General features: G+C 56.3%; 1 protein-coding gene across 2 annotated transcripts in view; it reads right to left on the bottom strand.

Annotated features, from left to right (window-relative positions):
- Nucleotides 1–22545, bottom strand: part of IQSEC3 (IQ motif and Sec7 domain ArfGEF 3) — a gene marked incomplete at both ends in the record, with an annotated part of 89732 nt that overhangs the window by 12811 nt on the left and 54376 nt on the right. Inside the window, 5 exons of one of the 2 annotated variants that reach the window (XM_082636254.1) lie at nt 679–818; nt 5247–5413; nt 5852–5974; nt 17094–17255; nt 19401–20494. In XM_082636254.1, the coding sequence (XP_082492380.1) occupies nt 679–818; nt 5247–5413; nt 5852–5974; nt 17094–17255; nt 19401–20494 (1686 nt within the window). Of the gene's footprint in view, nt 1–678; nt 819–5246; nt 5414–5851; nt 5975–17093; nt 17256–19400; nt 20495–22545 lie in introns of those variants that run through there. The other variant, XM_082636255.1, reaches the window with a different exon arrangement.

The following is a 22545-nucleotide window of genomic DNA, read 5'->3' as shown; positions in this document are numbered from 1 at the left end:
TCCAGCCAGAACAGGCCGGCCCCGCACGACTGGGCGGGAGGGTCCAGCACAGAGCCTCAGACGAGGTCCCCAAACTGCTCCCTGAGCCAAGAATTGGGGGAGGTTAGGGTTAGGACGATGGAGGCCAGGACCTTTATGTCTACGGTATACAGAGCCTCTTCTGACATTTACTGAGGATGCTCCCTTAAAAATCATCGCAAACTTGGAAAGCGCTGCAAACTGCCACACGGGCTACAACTCAGGGGCCACCCCAAGGATTTGAGACCCCACGTCCAGAGCCTGCTTTAGCCCATTTCCTGCCTTCTATTCAGTAGGACCATCCAGGATGCCCAAGACCCATACCACCCCAAACCTCCCTATCTGGCCATCCAGATGCTTCGACCCTAGAGCACCCGGCAGTCTTTCTCAGTATTTCACTTCGATCTCTCCTGCCACAGGAGTTGGTCGCAGGGAGCGATGAGGAAATCGGGCGGGTGGAAGGAAGAGGGTGCCCCGCACAGCACACGGAGGCACTGGACACAGTAACTACAAGTGAGCGGAGAGGGGGAACACGTTTCTGGAAGATGAGGAGGCGATGCCAGGAAGAAGGAAAGGGAAGGAGATGGAGACAGGGCCTTTGCAGCCCCGGGAGGGGAAATGATGCCCCGCGGCATGTGCTCCTCTGCGGTGGGCACTTACTGTCTTCATGCCCACGATGGACTTCTCCACCTTGGTGACGTACGTGACGTGGTCCTCGTTCGACTTGAGCTCCTTCTGTTGAATCCTTTCGTAGATGCCGACCACCAGCTCCCGGGGGATGTCAGCCCCATCATCCACACCTACAGCCGTGGAACGGGCAAGGGGAGGGGTGTCAGGGGCCTGGAGCCAGAGAGGGGGCGCCCCCTACCTGACTGCCGCTCCAAAGAATGAAATGGCCTTGATTTTGCCCTGTCCCCGCTCCGAAGCCTTCAGTGGCTGGCTCCTCATACCCGCTAGAGTAGGGATGAACTCCTTGGCCAGGCACCAGAGCTACTCCACTAGGGCCCAGCACATGCCCCCAGCGCCCCCTCCTGCTGTTCCATAGCCAGAGCCTCTGCTCCCCCCTCCCAGGCCTCCTTCCCCATCTCTGAACGCGGCCTCTGTGGTCCTGCCTTTGCTCCCCCGGTTCTCCCGTCTTAACAGCCTCCACTCCAGCCCCACCAGGAGCATCGCTGAGCATCGCTGTGTCGGTCTTCAGGCCCACCCCTCCCCTCCGGTAGGGAGCGTGGAGCTCAGCGATTAGTTGTTGAGTGGGGACAAGATCCTCCCCTCGCTGGGAGCACGGGGTGGCGGTGGTGGGTGGGTAGTGAGGCATTAAGTGAAGGAGAGGAGGGCAACCCCCGTGGTGGTGCTGTGAGGAGACCACCACCCCTCGCCCACGTCACAGAGACGTTCAGACCCTGGTAGCAAGAAATACCAGCAGGAAATAGACCAACACGAAAACAACTTTCCCCGGGAGGTAGAAACAGAGGCAATTAAAAAAAAAAAGTCTTCTTTCTACTTTTTCTAAATCTTTCTTTAATGATTGTACACTCCTTTTTGTTTTTTGCGGTACGCAGGCCTCCCACTGTTGTGGCCTCTCCCGTCGCGGAGCACAGGCTCCGGACGCGCAGGCTCAGCGGCCATGGCTCACGGGCCCAGCCACTCCGCGGCATGTGGGATCTTCCCGGACCGGGGCACGAACCTGTGTCCCCTGCATCGGCAGGCGGACTCTCAACCACTGCGCCACCAGGGAAGCCCTACACTCCTTTTTTTTTTTTTTTTTTTTTTTTTTTTGCAGTACGCGGGCCTCTCACTGTTGTGGCCTCTCCCATTGTGGAGCACAGGCCCCGGACGCGCAGGCTCAGCGGCCATGGCTTACGGGCCCAGCCACTCCACGGTATGTGGGATCTTCCCAGACCGGGGCACGAACCCGTGTCCCCTGCATCGGCAGGCGGACTCTCAGCCCCTGCGCCACGAGGGAAGCCCTACACTCCTTTTTTTTAAGAGGGAAAAATTAAAAATAAAACATCTTGGGCAAGTGCTCTCCAAGGAGTCTTCCTAAGTGCCGAGAGGACATCACACCTTCTGTGAGCGGCCCTCTGTATTGACCCTGTTTCTCCCACATCTAAGTTTGGTTCTGAAAGTCGGGCACCCAGGGGCCTGGAAGAAGCCAGGCTGGGGGCACAAAAGAGCAGGCCAGGGACTGAGCACACGGGGCTCCCAGGTAAAGGCGGCAGGTTGCACCCCATCGGCTCCTTCTGAAGGCCCTAGAAAAAGGAATTTTTTTTAAAAGGCAGAGACGGGGAAAGAGGCAATGGCACCAGGGGACCTGGAAGTGGGTGAATGAGGACGTGGATCAGCAAACCTGGGAAAGAAGAAACAGAAGCCAGCAGAGAGGTTAGGAGGCTCAGAACCACCAAGGCCCTGGAGTTGGTGCAGCCCCTGGAGGTGGAGGTGAAGTTGGGCTCGAAACAGGAAAGTCAGTTGAAAATCAGTTTAAAAGGCAATTAGACATCCCCACCCCTTCCTCCACCCCAGTCTTTTTTTTTTTTTTTTTGGCCGTATGCGGGCCTCTCACTGCTGTGGCCTCTCCCGTTGCGGAGCACAGGCTCCAGACGCGCAGGCTCAGCAGCCATGGCTCATGGGCTCAGCCGCTCCGCGGCATGTGGGATCCTCCCGGACTGGAGCACGAACCTGTGTCCCCTGCATCGGCAGGCAGACTCTCAACCACTGTGCCACCAGGGAAGCCCCACCCCAGTCTTCTGATGGAGCCTTCATCCTCTGGAAGGGATGAACCAGGAACTCTGGGCTGGGGGACCCCAAGCCCAGCCAAGGGTGGGAGTCTGTGCTGAAAACTGGGGGATGGAGATGATGTCTACGTATTAGGAGACCCCCCTCAACCCATTTTCCACAAAGATCTCGGAATACTGGCAGACAGACTCATACCCTCTGGGCAACAGACTGGACATTTCTCTTTTGAGGAAGCAACCAGCACAAGAGAAAATATCTAAAGATTCTGCAGTCAGGTCTCCCAATGAAACAACTCAACTAATTCTTGCTGTGAGAATGTCCATCAGTCAGCAACCCCATACATGCTCAGAGTTTTAATCAGCCTTTTAGTGGTTCACTGTTAAATATGGATGGACAACCAAGTTTCATCAGAAAAAAACATATCTTCAGAGATGAATAAGAAGATATTACATCTACAAAACAGGAACAAAATGCTATAGAAGAGGAACACTTAGCAAAAAAGAGTTATTGAAAATGAAAAATAAGATAGCAGAAACGAAAAACTTAGTAGGAGATTTGAAAGATAAAGCCGAGGGACATCTTCAAGAAAGTCAAATGAGAAGACAAGGATGGCAGATAGAGAGCTCTAAAGATCAGAGGCTCAAACTGGGAGTTCTAACACCTGAATAATAGGAGTTCCAGAAGGAGAGTAGGAAAATGGAGAGGGGAAATGATCAGATACAATATTTAAGAAGAGTTCCCACCTGAAAATAAATTCTAATTAGAGACATTGTATATTGGAGTATATGTATGCATTTTTCCAAAATAATATAAGCTTATGCGAAGATGTTGCCAGATGGGGCAGAACTCTTACACTTCACAGAATTTTTAAAGCTTTACCAGTAGGAACACAAAGGAGTCTTTACAAATAATTTGATCTGCAATTACTATGTGAGGGTAAATATTTTGTGAATATTAAATTATCAGGTCCATCTGTGAGTTAACCAACAACTGGATACAGCTGAAAGTACCAACTGATTTTCTTTTTTTTCTTCCAGTTTTATTGCTATATAATTGATACACAGTACTGTATAAGTTTAAGGTATGCAGCTTAATGATTTGACTTAACGTAGATGATGAAATTGTAAGCAGCTCCTTTGCCCCTTTTCTGTTTGTTCATCCCTGTATTCCTCAGACCTTCATCATAAAGATGAGATCACTAAGCAACATTCAACCTAGGTCCTGATTTCTGCTTTACTAAATGTACAAAATGTCTTACTCTTAACCTGTTGATTCCTTTCCTGGATTAGAAGGAGTAAGAATGAAGAATTAAGTAGTTAAAGAATGACTAACGCTCTACCCCTAGGTCCCCCTTAGTAAATTTGCAGGTGGACCCCGAGGGCACAGGCGGACCACGTGGGTAAAAGAATCCAATTGCAGACAAACCGCTCGAGTAAGACAGCGTCCCAAGGAAAATCAGGAGAAGTCAGCAGGCCTGCCTGCAATGGAAAAATGACAAAGAATCTGACCTCCTGCTTTAATGATTAACTGAGATTGTTTCCCCTTTTTCCCTTTAAAAATTGTCATGGTTGAGCAGAATCTTCAGAGTGGGTCTCTGGACAGAAGTCCACCTTCTCCCCAGATTGCCGGCTTTTCTGAATAAAGCATCTTTCCTCTCTATCAAAAAAAAAGAAAAAAAGTTCCCACAATCAGAGGCATGTGTTTCTAGACTAAAAGGAAGAACGTAGTACCCAGCACAATGGATGAAAGAGGACCATGACAAGGCACATCATGGTGAAAATGCAGAACACAAAAGACAGAAGAACCTAAAAATGTTCAGGGCGAGTGAAAAAACATAAGCAGGAGGTCAGGAACTGTAACAGCAGAAGCACTGACACCTAAAAATCAACGGAGCCACGCCTTCCAAATTCTGAGTTCAGTGTTTCCAACCGGGAATTCTGCTCCCAGCCAAATTCTCAATCAAGGCTGAGGATAGAAAAAGAAATATCCAGACATGCACACTCTTAAAAAGTTTGTCTCCAGTGTACCTTTTCTCTGGAGGTAAACTAAAAACGAGGAAGCGAGGAAACCCAGGAAACCTGAATCCAACACACATCAGTTAGGAGACGACTTGGCTGGTAAGCGCCATCAAGTTTATCCCAAGGCCCTGCTCGTGGCTCTTCTCTCCTAAATCGCGGAGCATGAAAGGGCCGGAACCACCCAGACGCCAGCCGTGGTGCCTGGGGCCGGGAGGTCGCCCCACGGAGGACGTTCCACAGAGGGCACGGGGCATCGCCCAGGGGCCCTTGCCGCCTGCTGCAGGACAGTGGCAGCCGCTCCTGGAAACTCCCCCGATGCCTGGCATGCTAGCACCTTCCCCAGGGCCGCTCTGCGAGACCGGCCCGGAGAGCGGCACGCAGTGCCCTGGGCCACCGGGGTGACAACCTAGCGTCGGGGCTGAGACTCCCGGAACGACCCGAGCAGCGTCCCCGCTCCTCCCGCCGCCGCCCCTGTACCTCGCAGGTTTCGGATGAAGTCCTCCAGCATCATCTTCCGGTCGGGCTTAATGTTGGGGCTGTACATGTCGGTGTTGAGGAGGATGACGGCGAAGGCCAGGATGAAGACGGTGTCCGGGTTGTGGAACCGCCGCACCACCTCGGGGTTGCAGATGCAGTATCGTTGGCTGTGCGGGGACACACGGGAGGCGGCTGAGGGCCCGCAGCCTGCCTGGGCTCCAGCGACGGGGGGGCCTGGGGACGTGTCCCGTCCTCCAGGGCTTAAGCCCAGGGGGGCTCCCCCTCCCGCCGCCGACTGCCGACTGCCCCGTACCTCGGTCCCCATCCCCTCCGAGGGGACGGGGCAGCTGTCACACACCCAGACACCCCCGGAGCCCCACTCCCGGCCCCGTTCCAGCCTCACACAGACGCTCACGAAAGATGCGCTGGTCGATGGGGACGGTGAGGTGCCTGCAGGGAGAGCCCGGGGGGTCTGTCCCGCATCTTTGCTTCCCTCCCGTCCCTCCAGGGACTCCTGGACCCCAGGCTCACGGCCACTCTGCTTCCCCGCCCGCCCCCAAGTCCCGGGCGTGTGCGAGGGGAGTGGGGCTGGGGAAGGGTCCCACCTGAAGGTCTCTATGAGCCGCTCCACCTTCTGGGCCTCGCCCTGCACGCGGATGTGCGCCTGGAACTTGCGCAGGGCCTCGTCCAGCTCCATGGCAGAGAAGTCCATCTCGTCCACCACGCAGCTGAGGCCGGGAGGGGAGGGGGTCGTGAGGGGCGTGGGCCCCGAACCTCCATCCACCCACCAGAGCTGGGCGGAGGACGCGGCGCACCCACCGGCTGGAAGCCCCACCCTGGTGGGGAGGGGGGACTTGGTGTCTGTGGCCAACAAGGGGGGACTTACCCTACCCACCCCCAGGGTCTCCTTCCACGGCCCACGAGGACCCTCGTCACACCTCCTCCCACCTGACAGCCCTGCGAGGCACCAGCTGAGGGCCTCCCTCCCACTTCCAGACCCTGGGGCCCAGGGCTGCGGCCCGCTGTCCGCTGTCCGCTGTCCGAGGCCCCAGGGCCAGGAGGAGGCTGAGCCTGCTGCTTCCCAACGCAGGTCCTTTCCTCTCAGCCCCAGGGTGCCCAGAGTCAGAGGTTCAAATGGTGAACAGTGTTTTCTCTCCTCTCCTCTCCAAGGCCTCTCGGGGCCTTTCTCCCTGGTTCCGCCCCGTTCGGGAACCTCCTCTTACACCACCACCCTCCCAGGTCGGAGCGTCTGCAGACAAGGAGCCCCCCATCCTCCCCCCCCAGGTAAATGACAAGTCAGCTTAACGTGGAGGGGACAGGGTGACAGGTGCAGCCAGATTCTGGGCCCGGGCCAACCACTGAATTTTTGTGGCTTGGGGCCACAGGCTCACCTCTTGGAGCCTCAGTTTCTTTTTCTGAGAAGGGAGGGTCAGAGTCTTGCTCCCCAAGGGTGCTTCCACCTCTGAAATGCCACCTCTGACCCTGGAGAGTTCGCCTCTGGATGTCCCCCTTTGGTGCGTGGTGGGGACGAGTGCCAGGCACCCCCATCAGTCAGTGTCTCTCCTGTGACTTGGCCTGCTCCTGGGCCTCCCTCCCGAGGACCTCCCAGCCACCGGCGTATCCACGCTCACCCTCCTCGGGGTGTGCCGCTTCCAGCGCCATGAGCAGTGGGCCCCGTGCCCCTGAGGGCCGCAGGCCCCCCCGTGCAGCGGACGTGTCGCCTTCTGTGCCCACGCGCTGCTCCGTGCTCCTCTGTTCTGGTCATCGTACACCTGCCCCACCCTGCCCTCTCTCCGTGCCCACAGCCCGTGGTGGAGGCCACCAGCATCACAGCCCTGGACACCACTGCCCACCTATCCCACCCTGAGCAGGCCCCAACTCCTCCATGATCAGCTCTGGGGCTGCCTGCGGCCTGGGAGACTTGGGGGGCCCCGCTTGACCCTGGCTCTGCTGTCGGTTTTTAGGAGAAAGCAAGGAGCCCCCGTGGCGGCAGTCAGGGCCCTGGTAGTCGGCGGCCCCGCCTCCCCCCAGTCCTCTTGTGGGGAACAAGGAGGCAGGGGCGTCCCGAGGCCACCCAGAGAGGGCAGGGCCGGGGGCTCTTTCCCCCAGGACACGGCAGATGGCCGTCTGCAGGCTGGGAGCCACGCTCAGCTTGATGAAGCCTGGGCTTCTCTCAGGCTTGGCGGCCTCAGTAGAGGGTGGGGCAGGGACTGGGAGATGGGAGGCAAGGACTTGGCCCAAGGATGGGAATGGGCTGCGTCTCGGCACCTGAGACAGACAGCCTCGACCCTTTGCTCTGTAGTCACTAATTCTTTTCTCTACGCCTCTTTTTTTTTTAAATTAATTAATTTATTTATTTATTTTTGGCTGCGTTGGGTCTTCGTTGCTGCGCGCAGGCTTTCTCTAGTTGAGGCGAGTGGGGGCTACTCTTTGTTGCAGTGCATGGGCTTCTAATTGTGGTGGCTTCTCTTGTTGCAGAGCACAGGCTCTAGGTGCGTGGACTTCAGTAGTTGCGGCACGCGGGCTCAGTCGTTGTGGCTCGCGGGCTCTAGAGTGCAGCCTCAGTAGTTGTGGCGCACGGGATTAGTTGCTCCGCGGCATGTGGGATCTTCCCGGACCAGGGCTTGAACTCGTGTCTCCTGCATTGGCAGGCGGACTCTTAACCACTGTGCCACCAGGGAAGCCCCTGTACTCCTCTTTGGAGCCAAACTTCTAGAAGTCATCCCTACTCATGCTGTTTCCACTTGCTCAATCCCATTCACTTTTCAACCCGCTCCAGCCAAGCATCTACCCCAGCATTCCATTAAAACTCTTGTCAAGGCCACCAGTGGCCGCCATGTTGCCAAGTCCAGGGGCGCCAACGTCTGTCCTCCTCGCACCAGCCTCCTGGCAGCATTGACACGGTTAAAGACTCCCTCCTTGGAACACTCCTCTCTCTTGTTTCCACCCCGTTGCCCTCCCCTAGGTTGACTCTCTCCTCTCTGGAGGCACCCCTCCTCCATCGCAGGCCCTCTTCCTTGTCCCCCTCCCCCTGGCCTCTAACTCAGGGCTGGCCACCAGGTCCCTGCCCCCACGTTACAACCTCTTCCTAGGGGCCTCACCCGTTCCTGTGGCTCTGAATGCCACCGCGCACTACAACTCTTAAGGGTAGCAGTGGGTTCACCCTTATTGTTTTCCCAGTAGTCACTGACCAGTTCATTTTTGTGGTGGTTAATCTACAGTGTTCGTAAGAGACCACCCTAAGTGGTGGTGGTACTAAGCGTGGATGAGGGCTGCTGGGTGCAAAGGCCAGTCCTTGGGCAGATCTCCACAAGGCCACAGGTGGTGCTCGCATCTCCTGCAGGAAAGTCAGGGCGTACACATTTTATGTTTTACCAAGTATTTAATACTTTAACTCGCTCTGAGTAAATATTCGATAATGTCTACTTTGAGGAATTCTTCAGATGAAATGTCACCACACCCAGCATCGCTCTCCCCTCACAGCTAAAAATATGTACGTGTTTATTTGGTATACTCTGCACAGATTACTCCAGTGGGCCTGCAGCAAAGACATGTTTGCACACAAGGACCTGGTGTTCCGACTTCCCGGCAGCCCCGGAGGCTGTTCGCTGTGACCGGCCACCTCTGTTCTCCGCCCGCCCCAGTCACCAGACCTTGCTGCCTCTCCCTGCCTCTGTTCTCCGCCCGCCTCTACCCTCCCTGCAGCCTCTGCTGAGGCTAAGGGCCTCGTCATCCGGCCACAGCTGGGACGTCAATAGCCTCCGAACCAGCCTCCCTGCCTCCAAACCATCTTCCGGAACCACACTTCTAGGACGGCCACTTGGCCCTGTCGCTCACTCCTCTGCTTATACTTTTTCGAGGTTTCCCACACCCCTCGTGTGAAGCCTGAGCTCCCCAGCCAAGCACGGCCCTGGTCGCCCCCAGACTCTCCTGCCCCTGCCGCATCCTGACTCCAGCCCTGCAGCCTGGCTCTCCCACGGCCCCAGGTTTGCACACGCTGCTCTTCCTTCCTGCCGCCCACCCCCAACCTCCAGGTCTGCCTTCCCTCTCTCCGGAATCTTCCTCGACCTCCGCGGTGCCTCTGCTGTGTCTCCCGTGTCACCCAAGCAACTGCCTGTCCTCCCACCGGGCCACACGCTCCCCGACGCCCAGCGTCGGTCTCTGCATCCCTGGCGTATGTATGAACTCAGTAAACATTCCTGGGGTGGATGAATGAGTGAGTGACAGACCAAGCTCGAGCGAACGGGGCTGTGAGCACACGATCACCTGCGGCCGGCGCCTTTGGAAGCTCTGCCTGGCGGCCCCGATCAGCTGGACCTGACCCCCGGACACGGCTGCCGAGGGAAGGGCCCCGTGGACTCCAGACCTCGGGCAGCGAGGCGGCCTGGAGTGCCCGTGCTTCCCACTTCCCTCAGCCAACCGCGCAGGCCAGTGAGTGATGAGAACCCGGCGACCTGGCCCTGATGAGGCCACTCCTGAGGTGCTGTCTGGACCTGCCTCGGAGGGGCCGCTGACTGGGGGTGATTGCGGAGGTGCTCTTGCTGTGGGGGGGGGCTTCTCCTTTCTGTGGGTTTCTGTGGCAAGTCCCTCCCAAGGGCTGGGCAAGCGTAAGCACAGATGTTCCCCGCATCTGTATAAACAGGTACAACCTTGCAGGAAATTGCTGGTTAACACATCCGTGCGTGGCGTCAGTCTGTGTTGCAGGGAGATGAAGCGGCGCACACAACTGTGATCAAAATGAATTTCGTCATCTCAACTATTTTTTTTTTTAACGATAGCAAGACAGTGTCTGGCAGACAAAGGAACTGGTTGAGAGATGAAAATAGGTAATGTTAGCAGCAGGGGTTTTTAATTGGCTGAAGAGACAGCAAAGACCTGGAAGGTGAGGTACAGGCCAAGGCCGGGAAGGGGTGTGTGCGGGGCCCATGTGGGTCTCTGCTCCAGGCGGAGCCGGGGCCAGGTTTCAGGGTTAGGATGGAAAACAAAACTGCCCACCGCCACGAGCTGGAGGAACCCGGGTGTTACTTCTGCAGTTCTTGTCTCAGACAATTCAATTAAAAATATCCCCATCCGCTAGGGAGTTACTTTTGTTAGTCAGAGCTCATAACGTGCCAGACAAAGGTCAAGGCTTTCTGGAAAAGTGCAACGTGGCCAAGAAAATAGAGCGGGAGGGAACCGACGCAGGAGGACCTGCCAGACTCCCTGGTGACAACACGGGGACAAAGAAAATCTTGTTTGAAGTCCTCAGAAGGGATGGCGGCTGGTGCACCTTGAAACTGCCCCCACAAATCGGGAGTCCGTGTGGACGCGGAGGCTGCTTCCCTTTTGCTGGGCCTGGCAGCCCCCTGTTCGCCCGTGGTTCTCAAACTTGAGGGCGTGCCAGAATCACCCAGCAGGCTGATCAACTGCACGTAGCTAGGCACCACCCCAGGGTTTCTGAATCCAGGCGTCTGGGCTGGAGTCTGAGATTCGACGTTGCTAACGAGTTCCTGGGCGCTGCTTCTGTTTGGGGGACCACACTTTGAGACCCATGCTCTGTGCCAATGACGGGTAGGACGGGAAGAAGTCAGGCCTTTGGTGTCAGGCACCCTTGGATTTGAATCTTGTCTCCGCCATATACGTCTTCAGTTCCAGTCACTTAGCCTCTCTGTGCATCATTTTCCCCATCTCTAGAATGGAGCTAACACCTAAAACATCCAGTGGGCAGGTGGGGCAGGGCAGTATGGGTTTTAGAAGAGACAATGTATGTAAAGCTCCCAGTTTATAACAGAGCTTAAGAAATGAGGTTCTCCAGACTTGTGGTTGCCAAGGCCGGGGGGGGGGGAGGGAGAGGGATGGTTTGGGAGTTTGGGGTTGGTAGATGCAAATTATTACATTTAGAATGGATAAACAACAAGGTCCTAATGCACCTTGCACAGGGAACTATACTCAGTATCCTGCAACAAACCATCATGGAAAAGAATATTAAAAAAAAGAATATCTACATGTGTATAACTGAGTCACTGTGCCGTACAGCAGAGGTTGGCACAATATTGTAAATCAACCAGACTTCAATTAAAAAATATATATTAAATAAAAAAGAAATGAGAGTTCTCGTTAGGGACCGAATCGGAGCTGACGTGCCCCGTGAGTAAGTAGATCTGCGGTTCCCTCTAGTGTAGGTGTGAAGACCCTCTCCTTCATCGCCAGTGAACTCGCCTGAAATTTCATCACTAGACCCATCAACTGTTTAAAACATACTCTATCAGAGAGAGGAAACTGAGTTAGCTCAGATCAATGGAGATTTGTGCATCAGTTTCTCAGCTCTGTTTTCTTCCCCGATGAGAGGGTTGGGGCCCAGCAAAGAAAGGTGAGTCATGGATGGGATAGCATCTGATTCCGTTCAATTACTCTGCCCCTGGCCTGGGCACTAGCCATTTCTTCTCTCTGGGCCTCAGTCCCTGGCCGGGTAAAATGAGAGGGCTGGACTAGCTGACGTGTCTAAAGCATTTCTCAGCACCATGATTCACAGCTGGGCTCTGACAAGCACGGTAAAGGCATTCAGACCACACATCTGTTGGGATGAAGCACAAGTTAGGATGGTATAGAGCTCAGGGCTCAGGTCATGGACCACTCTGCCAGGCTTCAGATCTCAGCCGCTGGTCAGCTCTGGGACTGCGGCAAGCGACCCACCCTCTCTGTTCCTCGGTTTCCTTCACTTGGTGCAGACTCCCAGCACTGGCCTCCCAGCACTGCTGGCAAGATGGTATGAGGCTTTGCACGTAAGGTTCTTAGAACCGTTCCTGCCGGCACACGATACACGCTGGATATGTGTGAGCTGCCTGCTCACTCACAGACGGCCCTCCTGAGAAACCCACGGGGAGTGACTCCCAGGAAGTCCCACTGCAAAGAGCAGCCAATTTCAGCCACACCTGAACATCACACAGGATCCAGAGAGACCTCTCCAGAGCTGGGCCCTGGGTACTCAGGAAGGGAATGGGTGGTGGGTATGTTCATTTTTGTGTAAAAGCCCAATTTCTATGCATCTGTGACAAAGCCAAAGACAGTCTCAACTCTGGACTTTTTCACCCCACTCTGGGGTTCCAAGATCTCCACATACAGGCGCAAATGATTCTTTTAAATGCCAATGACTCTTTCCTGGTAAGTAGAATCTTTCATCTGTGTGTGTGTGTGAGCGTGTGTGTGTGTGTGTGTGTGTGTGTGTGCAGTGGTGGGGATAGGGGAGAGGGCACTGGAGAGGTGAGGGGTCAAGGTCATAAAACCCAAAGACACCACATTTAGAAGAGACCCCCTCCTTCCATTCCTCTGGGTGGGGGTCAGCATCAAGTTTTCAGAACAGTGGAAATAGCCCCCAAAGTCTTCGATCCCTGCCTGCCCCAGCCTCTCTCCACCCTCCGCCAGCCCCGTCAGAGTGGGCCTGGGCCCCAGCCTGCTCTCGCCTGCCCCGTGGATCTCCTCAGGAGCAGGGCAACCCTTCCGAGGCTACACACAGACAACACGCAGGACCTTCTCAAATCATTCCTTCCTAGCGATGAGAGGCCAGAGCCTTCCAGCCTATTGAGTTTGACAGACAATCTGTCTTCATTTCTGAATGTCCCCTAAGAAGAACAAATCTGTTGCACTCTGGCCAAAACATTTCCATGGAAATGAAATAATGAAATCTGACTAAAACGTCAGACTCTAATATCTAACCAAGAATGGAGCAGACACCGTGAGAGAAGGAACACCCGGGAAACTTTCTTCTGGCTACTCAACCCCAAAGCTGCCTTTCGTGCGTTTTCTTGGAAATGACAGATGCCCTCCACGGGCATGAAGATCACCCGGGCCAGGAAAGAGACTGCTCACAGCCAGCACACACCCTTTCCCCATCCGCTGGCCTTCAAACCTGCTGAAGCGCACATTTCAGAAAGGAAATAGAGCGGAGGCAAACTTCCCAGCCATGTGAAAACTGAGAGCGAGACGCTTGCAGCCCCGGAGAATCCTGATCCCCGCTGCCCCTTGGCTCCCACTGCCCTTCCCCCTCAGCACCAGGGAACGACTTCCTCCAAGCTTGCGGTGGTCCCTCCCCTCCCCAGCACGGAACTCTGTCCCAGACCAGCCCTGAGGAGTCTGAGGTTTCCCTGTGTTGGGGGAGGGAGCCGAGGGGAAGGGAGGCGAGAGGGGTCTAGTGCCCTGTGCTTTTAAGTGGGAAAAATAATAATAGAAATAGCTGACATTTTAAAAGAATGTACTAAGCATCAGGCACTGAGTTAAGCACTTTATATGCACTTAAAAAATTTAATTCATATGACTGGTTCTATTATCCCCATTTGACAAATGAGGAAATTGAGGCTGGTTTCTCCTAAAAAAACAAACAAACAAAAAACAAACGCCAACAACCAAAATGCAACACCTTCCCAGGTCAACACTGGAATGGACGTGGCCCTTTGAGCTCAGAATGCCTCCTATTATTATCTGATAAAGCCTGGTTGGATACATTCTTTCTTGGAATGGGGCATCCATGGAGCTAGGACACAAAGGGATGGAGAGGTCAGCTTCCTGACCCCGGAGGCAAATGTCACCGCATCTGTGATGCTCAGACGTGGATCAGATTCTGCTTGGCCCAGCTCCTCCTCTCTTCCTGTCCCCCCAGGCCCAGGAGTGGGGGGAGGGCTCCATGCCTTCCCCTCCCAGAGACTCTCAGCCTCTCCCCTTCCCGTCTGGCTGCATCTTGGAGAGAGCGGTGGCTTGGGCTGTCTCAGTCTCCAAGGGGATGGGTGATTTATGTCTTTTATTCAGCAGACAGCTTTGTACAGAATGGATACGACAGGCTGAATATCACCGGCGGGGGCGGGGGCACGTGCAGAATCCCAATGAAGCCTTCCCGGCCTGGACACATGGCACTGGGTGACTGTCCCTGTGTGTTTTCTCTGGTGGGAGTAAGGAAGAGGCATTGGATCCTGAAAGGTTCTGAGAGCACTGGCTTGAGTGGCAGGGAGATGCCAGCAACCCCAGCGTCCTGCTGCCCTGCCAGTGCCTGTCTCTTCCTGCTGCTTCATCCTCTCCAGGCACCTCGCAGCAGACAAACCAGGCAGTCGGCACGCTGCAGACCTGGGGGAGGAGGGCTCCTTTCCATGGAGTGCCATGTGCAGGCCGAGTCTGCTGGGGCCTCAGAGCCCAGGGCCTGCATGGCTGCAGAACAAAGCACGAGGGACTGAGGCATTCACGGCGGCAGAATTGGGGCTCAGCTCTGTACTCGACCCCCCCTAGGCCCACAGTGCCCACTGGAGGCTCGTGGGCCCCTCACCTCTCTTTCCATGTTCCTCCTCGCATCTCTCCCCGTTGAGACCTGGGTCTATAACTTCCCTGAGGCCACGAGCCAGGCCTGTTCCTCCCCCCGCATCCCGCCCCGACATGTACACACGTGGGATGCCCAGTGCAGCCCTATTCCCAGCATACAGTAGGCACTCAATATTTGCTGAATGAGTGGTGAATGGCCATCTTGTTCCCCCGTGAACGCTGGCACCCCAGCCCCACCCTGGGGCCTGAGGGCTGCTCTGGGCAGCTCTGGCAGGATGACAAAGCTTGTTCAGGGCACATGATTTTGCATGACACCAGGGTGCTACAAACGCACTAAGGATTAGGAAAGACGATAGATTCACCGGCGCTGGAGGGACCTCTGAGATCACACAGCTCAACCCTCTGTCTCTGCAGATGAGGAAGCCTGGAGAAGTGACTTGCAAAAGCTCCAGAGCGTGTTAGGAACAGAGCAGGGGCCAGAGCCGGACTCTCAGGACCAGCCACCTCTCCTGCCCCCACACTGCCTTCTCATCCAAGCCTGAGCCCGCTCAGCCGCGAGCCCTAGACCCCAGCCCACCTCCCCTCTCACACAGGCAGCGGCTGGTCTGAATCTCCAGCCCACATGACCTCCCAGGGAGGATGGCAATTAGCTTCCATTGTGCTGCTCTGCACAACCTGGGCTGCAGAAAAACCGTGTGTTCCCAGAGCTGCAGATCAACAGGGGCCTAGCAGGTCAGAATGCCGGGGCCAGGCCACAAGGGGTCTGGAAAGGCAGAAGAGAACAGACAAGGCGGTCAGGGCCTGGGAGTGAAGCAGTCACCCCTGCCCCAGAGCAGACGGACAAAGCGGGGTCCCCCAGGGGGTGCGGGGCAGTGGGAAGGAGTGAAGCCATCGGGCGCAGCAACTGTACTCCTTTGCCAGTGGAAAGGGGACAAAAGCAAATGAAAAGCTCATGCCGGGCAGATGAACCAGACAGAGGAAAACAGGAAAGGAAGGAGACGGAAACCTTGATCTTTCTCCTCTTCTGCCATTTCCTCAAGGCATCCCCTCAGGGCACCCACACAGCAGGGGTGGTGGGATGGGGAAGCGGAGCCAGAGGGAGAGGAGGAAGACGAAGAAATGCTGTCCCTTTAGGGCTTTAGGCGCTCAGAACACCAGTTCTGGGAGGAACAGCTGATGGTCCAAAGCCACCAGGAGTCAGAGGCAGGAGCTGGCTTCTGTCAACTAAGGGCCATCAGGGATTTCAAGGCCCCTTGAATGGATCCAAGCCCCCTCTCTTCTGACTGCACTCAGGTAACAACTATCCCATCATGAATTTAGGAATGTGACAGGGATTCCCAAGCACAACGGATCTCTCCTCCTAACCCAACCCCTCCACCCTCCAGGCATGGAAATGCAGGCCCAGAGAGCAGGGACTGTCCGAGACACCGCAGCAGGACTGCTCCATAAAGAGAAGCCAGGTGTCTGAGTCCCACCCTGGGGACACTGACAGGGACTCCGTGCTTCTAAGCCCTGAAGCAGGAGCCCCCAGCCCTCTGTAGCAGGCCCTTGCTCCTTCAAGAGCAAGTACAAAAGGACAAGGTTCTCCCAGGACTCCTGGGGAAACGCTTCGGCAGACTGTACCCAAGGAGAAGGGGGTGGGGAGAGAAGTGGGGAGGGCTCCTTACAGAATGGTGACCTTCGAGAAGGAAGTGAGCTTAGTCGGGGCCCAGCAGAAGAGAGGAGGGGCATCGGGAGAGGTGTGGGGAGAGACAGGGGTCCGGAGCAGACTTCACGGGGCCTCGCCCCCTCTCTGCCAGAGGAGGGGGGGTTCCAAGGCCCTGCCCCTCCACCCCAGGGAATGCTCCCCCTGCCCTGGGGCTCGCCTACCTATCCATGGCACCACACCCACGAAGCAGAGCCCTAGCAAAAGCAGCCCCCTCACCCCCGCCAAATCCTCCATCTCCTGGACTTTAATCTTGGTGGTCAGTCTACCTTTATGGAATCATAGTACTTTCTGGCTCTAAAACCCCTCAGTCTAACCCCTTCTTTTTCTGCCTCATGTTTCCCCCACGATATAAAGAGGACACTCAGGGGCTGGGGGCTGGAAGGTGGCAGGAGAGGGTGCTGAAGGGCCGGTCCCCCAGGTGGAGATGGCCCCGGAGCTGACACGGCCTTCTTTTTTCAGGCTCACTCTCATGCCTTTTGGTCTCCCTTGACCATTTCTGTGCCAGCCCCAGCCCCGTCCCCAGCGCCATCCGCGTCCCCATCCCCATCCGCGTCCCCATCTCCGTCCCTGTGTCCCCATCCCCATCCCCATCCACAGCACCTACGCGGAGGAGCACCTTGGCTCAGTAAGCAGCAGAATGACTGGAAGGGAGGCAGGTGATTGGCTAAGGACCATGGGGCTTCTGGCTCCTGGACCAATCAGGAAGCCACCAGGACTGGAGCCAGGACTTCTGGGAATCCACCCAGACTTTAGAGGTCCTGTCCTCTGCGTGGCCTTCCCCAGCTGAGGTCCCAGGCCGCCCAGGAGATCCGGGAGGAGGGGCCGGGAGGGCGGGGCGGAGCCCGAGGCGGGGCACTCACTCGAGCACGTCGCGGTTGAACTGCTTCTTGCTGTTGCCCAGGAACTCTCCGATCATCTGGCGGCTCAGGCCCTTACGCTGGAGCAGGAAATGGGCCACTCCGATGGGGGTGTCGGGGATGAAGCCTCGAGAGATCAGGAACTGGATGCCCTTGTCCGGGTTTCTGGGGGTGGGGTGGGGAGGGGTGGAGAGGTAGAGAGTGAGGCAAGTCTCCCCATGACGCCTTTCCTCCCTTCCTTCCTGCCTAGGGAACCCACAAAAGTGCCTGGAGGTCGTTGGGCAGAACTCCCAGGACATGTCAGCATTCCTTCCACGGCAGAGGGGCTCCCCTTAAAAAGCCCCTCTCGCCATGTTCTCCTGAGCCTCCCTGCACAGGACTGAAGATGGTGCGGGACTGGGGAGGTCTGGCCAAGTAGATTCCAGAGCAGGTGGAGAGGTGTCCCTTGCGTCTTCCTGCCTCAGTCCCACCGGATCTGACCCTGAGGTCCCCAAGCCCTCCCTCCCACCTGTATCCTGCTGTCTACACTCAGGACCCACGCCCGAACCGGGAGGACAGAGGAGACTGGGAAATGGAGGTGGGATCTCCTACCACACCCCTCTTCCCCGTGTGTGGCAGACGCAAGAAAGACCCTGCTCTTCAGGGTTGACTTTCCCAGGCTTGAGTCTGTGTGTGGGTGTGGGTGTGAGTGCTGTGTCTTAAGGCACATGTGCTCCCAGCTTGGTCTGCAAATCCATGCTGCTCCCTGAGCTGGAGCTTACCGGTCCAGGAGAAGATAAGTACAGAAATAGAGGCTAAGCCTTTAGACTGTTTTATAGCACGTTGACATTTTCAGGACAACCAAGCATGTGATTGTTTTTCTAGCAACTCATTTTAATTGTATTTTACAGAAGTGTCAGCCCACAACATGTTGGGTAAAAACCCAAACTGGTCCTTCACTATAGATAATTTGAGAACCACTGTCTTGTGGGATCCAAGTATGTGTGCGTGTGCAGAAGCGAGGGTAGGGCTGTGCTCACCAGGGTGGCAGCCTGAGGTACAAGAAGCAGCACTGGGGGCTTCCCTGGTGGCGCAGTGGTTGAGAGTCCGCCTGCCGATGCAGGGGACACGGGTTCGTGCCCCGGTCCAGGAAGATCCCACATGCCGCGGAGTGGCTGGGCCCGTGAGCCATGGCCGCTGAGCCTGCGCGTCCGGAGCCTGTGCTCCGCAACAGGAGGGGCCACAGCAGTGGGAGGCCCGCGTACCACACACACACAAAAAAAAAGCAGCACTGGGAGTCACACAGGTCTGACTTCACCCAACTCTGCCGCTTACTAGCTGTTTCACAGGGCTCAGCTCACCTCTCGTGTGAGCCTGTTGCCTATTCTGTAAAATGGCGTACTGATGCTCTCTCTAGAACTTGTTAGGAAGTCTGCAAATGTTTTATGTCAGGTGAGCTATGAACAGTAGCTCTTCCCCCTAGAATATAAGCTGCTTGAGGCCAGGGGATGTGTCTTGCCCATCTTTGCGGTTTCCGCGCCAAGCACTCCAAACATAACTTCTGAATGAGTAAATGAACACACAGGCGAATGGCTTCTGCTCAGTCCTCATTGATTAGGCAGGAGGGAGGCCGTGTCTCCCGGCTCCGGGCTATGAAGGAAGGGGTGAGTGGAGGGTGGAGACGAGCGCCTCACGTACTTGAAATCTCCACAGGACGGGCATGTGTGCTTCCTCTGCTTGCCACCAGCTGTATACCTCGGTTGCAAGGAGGTTCTGGCTGGGGGCTCTGAGCTATGGTGGTCGTACATTTCTCTGCTCCCACGCCCCCGTTCTCTTCTGCTTCACCTCTGCTTGCCTGACCCTCCCCTCCTACCCGCCCTCCGCACCCCCGTTCCTTGCACCAGGTCTCTGGTCCCCCCACCCTTTCCTCCTTTGGTCACCGCCTCTTCTCTCCGTGTCATCCACCCCACGAGACTGATACTCCCTGTTCCCTTAACTTCATGTCCTACCCGAATGCTTTCTGCCCAAGCCTTATACCACTTGTACTATTATCTGCTTAATACTGCATTTTCTCTGAAATGTTCTCACTTTTCAAAGCCTAGCTTCATCGACCAGTACTAGTGGTTAAAGCATAGGTTTGAGGTGTTTTAAACCCTAATCTTTAACACAAATGCATATCAGTTAAAAATAGAATGAGTATTCCCGCACTATCTCAAGGATCAGGCGTGGCCCGGAGGCCACCTGGGAGGACCCTGGGATGATTTGGTCCATTCCCCGGGCCCGCTGCTCACCTGTAAGTGCAGCCCCTGCCCCGCCCCTCCTGGAACTTACATGTTGAAGAGGTTGAGGCCGATGCGGTAGAGCCGCTTGCGCAGCGTGTCGGTGGACAGCGTGGGAGACTTGCAGCTGGCCGGGTTCTCGCAGTGGTAGCGCGGCAGGCTCAGGATCACGGCCTGCAGGGCCTCCTTGGAGGCCGACGCCGACGCGGCCGACTTGGTGGACGCGCTGCTGCTGCTCAGCTGCTCCGAGCTGTCGCCGGCCTCGGCCTCCGCCCCTTTCCCCGCCTCCTCGGCCTCCTCCTCTCCGTCTTCCTCCTCCTCCGCCGCCGCCGGCACCGCGGCCCCCGGGGCGCTGGCGCGCAGGGCCCCGTCGGCTCCCGCCTCTGCGCTCGCGTCCTCGGCGGGCACGTCCTCCTGGCCGGCGCTGGGGACCTCCGGGGCCCCCTGCCCAACGGCCTCGTCCTGCTCGGCCTTGCCCGCCGCGGACTCTGCGGGGGCTGAGGCCGTCGGCGCGCCCAGGCAGTTGGCCACGGACAGAGCCGTGGAGGAGGAGACGGAGATGTTCCGGCTGGCGATCTGCACGGTCACGTCCCGGAAGGCCATCATGAGGGTGCTGCCGTGGCCCTGGGGCGGGCCGGCGGGCTCGGCGGGCTCGGCCCAGTCCCCCGAGTGGGCGCCCTCGGGCTCCCGCGCCTCGGTCTCCAGGCCCGGCGGCCCCGTGCCCGCGCGCAGGGCCCTGTGGACCTGGTAAGCGCCGCTCTCCTGCAGGGAGCACACGGTCTTGAGGCTCCAGGTGCTGAGGGCGTCGTCGATGGACTTGGCCAGGGACTGCACCTGCTCCGTGAAGGAGTCCTCCAGTTCGGTGAGCGTGCCCGCGATGGTGGGCGGCAGGGAGGGCGAGCGCGCCAGCGGCAGCGCCGAGAGGCCGCAGCCCTCCAGGAGCGCCCTCTCGGCCGCCAGGCTCTCGGCCGTGGGCGCGCGCGCCTTGCGCAGGGAGATGCGCCGCGGCAGGCGGCTCTCCAGGAGCGAGTTACGGATCTTCTCGAAGTTCTTGCTGAGCTGGTACTGGCGGAAGGCGGTTTGGATGGTGCAAGCGGCGCGCCGGGACACCAGGTGGCCTCCGTACTTGTGTTCTAGCATTTCAATCTGCAGCGAAGACAAAGAGGCGCGCGAGCGCAGTTAGGGGAGGGGTGTGACAGCCCTTGAGAAAGACGGTGGCGGCGGCTGTCGACTGGGGCAGGAGGCGAGCTGCTAAACTTCGGCGGGGGTGCGGGAAGGCACAGCTTCGGGGCACTGAGGGGCTCATGTCTGAAAACCCTAGCACGCCATGGCCTGAGATGCCAAGGCTCCTAGAGGTGTGGGATGTAGGACTGGATTCCGGGATTGGTGACGCCAGGGGCAGGGGACGGACGAGTTGTCCCTCCTACGAATGGTAGGAGGCGGTTATTTCCAAATGTTCATATCAGAGATGCATACGGTAGTGTTCATGGCTGAAATGCATGACATCTTGAATTTGTATTAAAATACTCCATCAGGAAAAGTGGGAGGGCTAGATGAAACAATATTAATAAAACTTGTTAGGGCTGGGTGATGGTTAAATGGGAGTTTATTACACTATTCTTTCCACTTTTGTGTATATTTTTAAATAGCAGAAAATTGAAAATGAAATAGAAAGGATAAAAACATTGCTGCTACTCCTGTTCACCTGCTTTCTTTCTCAGCATTCATGTCATGCATTGGGGTAGTTTCCTGTTCCTGGGAGCCTCATAAGGGTTGGGATCGGGGTTGGATCATCTCTGTGTTCCCAGCATCCAGCCCAAGTGCTGGCACAGGATAGAGCTCAATAAATGGGAATTTCATAAAAAGACAGATGGATGATGGATGGATGTTTCAATAAGGGGAGTCCCTCCAGGCTACCCTGCTCCACAATTCCAGTCACCTCTGTTTCCAACAATGGGAGCTGTTATAACCAGGGCAGGGCTTGGTGGGGCTGGCTGGCAGGGGCCGGGGTGGGGACGGCACTGCCTCATCTGGGCAGATGGGAACCCAGGAAAACTTCTGGCACTGGCCAGTCTGTCTTCAAGGCCCTTCCTCCCCTCCTCTCAGCTCTCTGTCACCCATCTGTGTTCTTCTCTCCTCCTTGGGTTGCTAAGGTCTCACTTTTTCTCTCTTATCAAAAACCTCTCAGGAAAGGACTAGAAAGACATTCCCCCGAGGTGTGAATGAGGTGTGAATGACCCGTAACAGTTAGCAGTGCTCCTTCCTAGAGATGTTCGCACTTAAATAACAGACAAAGCCTGTGTGAAGGGGGTGGACAAAATGGTAGCACTGTGGTGGGTTCCATCAGTCCTTAGGGAAGCCTGGGAAGTGAGAAAGTATTCCTGGGCCCTGAAACTATGTCCTATTCCCAGCCGTACACTCCACTTACACAGAGTAGCCTTCCTGAACTAAGAATCGGGGCAGGGGGCTGAAATTAATAACTCAAGGCAAGAGCAACATCAGTCCTCCATCCTGCCCCAGGATCGTGGGGGGAGGGGTACAGATACAAAGGCCAAATTTCATCCCCCAATACAAGGAACACTTCACTGTGCTTCCTGCTCCCGCAGGGACTGCAGCTGGAGTGACTACTTCCCAACTACCCTGGCAGCCCCCTCTGTTCCTTGCCTGTGGGTGCCCCACAGCTGGACCAGCAGAGACACCCTCCCAGCCCAGGAGACCTCATAGATACAATCCCAATGCCCAGGGACAAGCCCAGGTAAACGGGACCTCCTCAGTGTGTGTCTCGGGCTCTTCCTGTCTCACCATCCAATGCCCTTTCCCATCCCCGAGCCTAGTGGCATTATGCTGCCTCTCTCCCCACATCCAATGCTTCTCTCTGAAGAGACTTGGAAAACGTATTCATATTAAGGTTTAGAAGGCCACCAAGTCTTCCTATAGGACTCCTCCCAGAAGCACTTGCAGCTCACAAGTTGCAAGTCCTTAAGCAGAAGGCACGAAGCTCTCCTGGGACTCATGCCCCTGGTGTTGTAGGGACATCCAAGGCGCTCTTATAAAGCATGCCAAGCGTAGTAGTTATCTCCTGCTGCAGAACAAATTGCCACAAAGGTAGCCGCTTAAAACAACACCGTTTATTTCCTCACAGTTCTGGAGGCCAGCAGTCTGGGCACAGCTCAGCTGGGTTCTCTGCTCGGGATCTC

Source organism: Mesoplodon mirus, assembly GCF_964341445.2.
Source record: "Mesoplodon mirus genome assembly, chromosome: 11".
Taxonomy (NCBI): Eukaryota; Metazoa; Chordata; class Mammalia; order Artiodactyla; family Ziphiidae; genus Mesoplodon; species Mesoplodon mirus.
The sequence above is the reverse complement of the archived record's forward strand: the minus strand, read 5'-3'. Positions and strand labels throughout refer to the sequence as shown.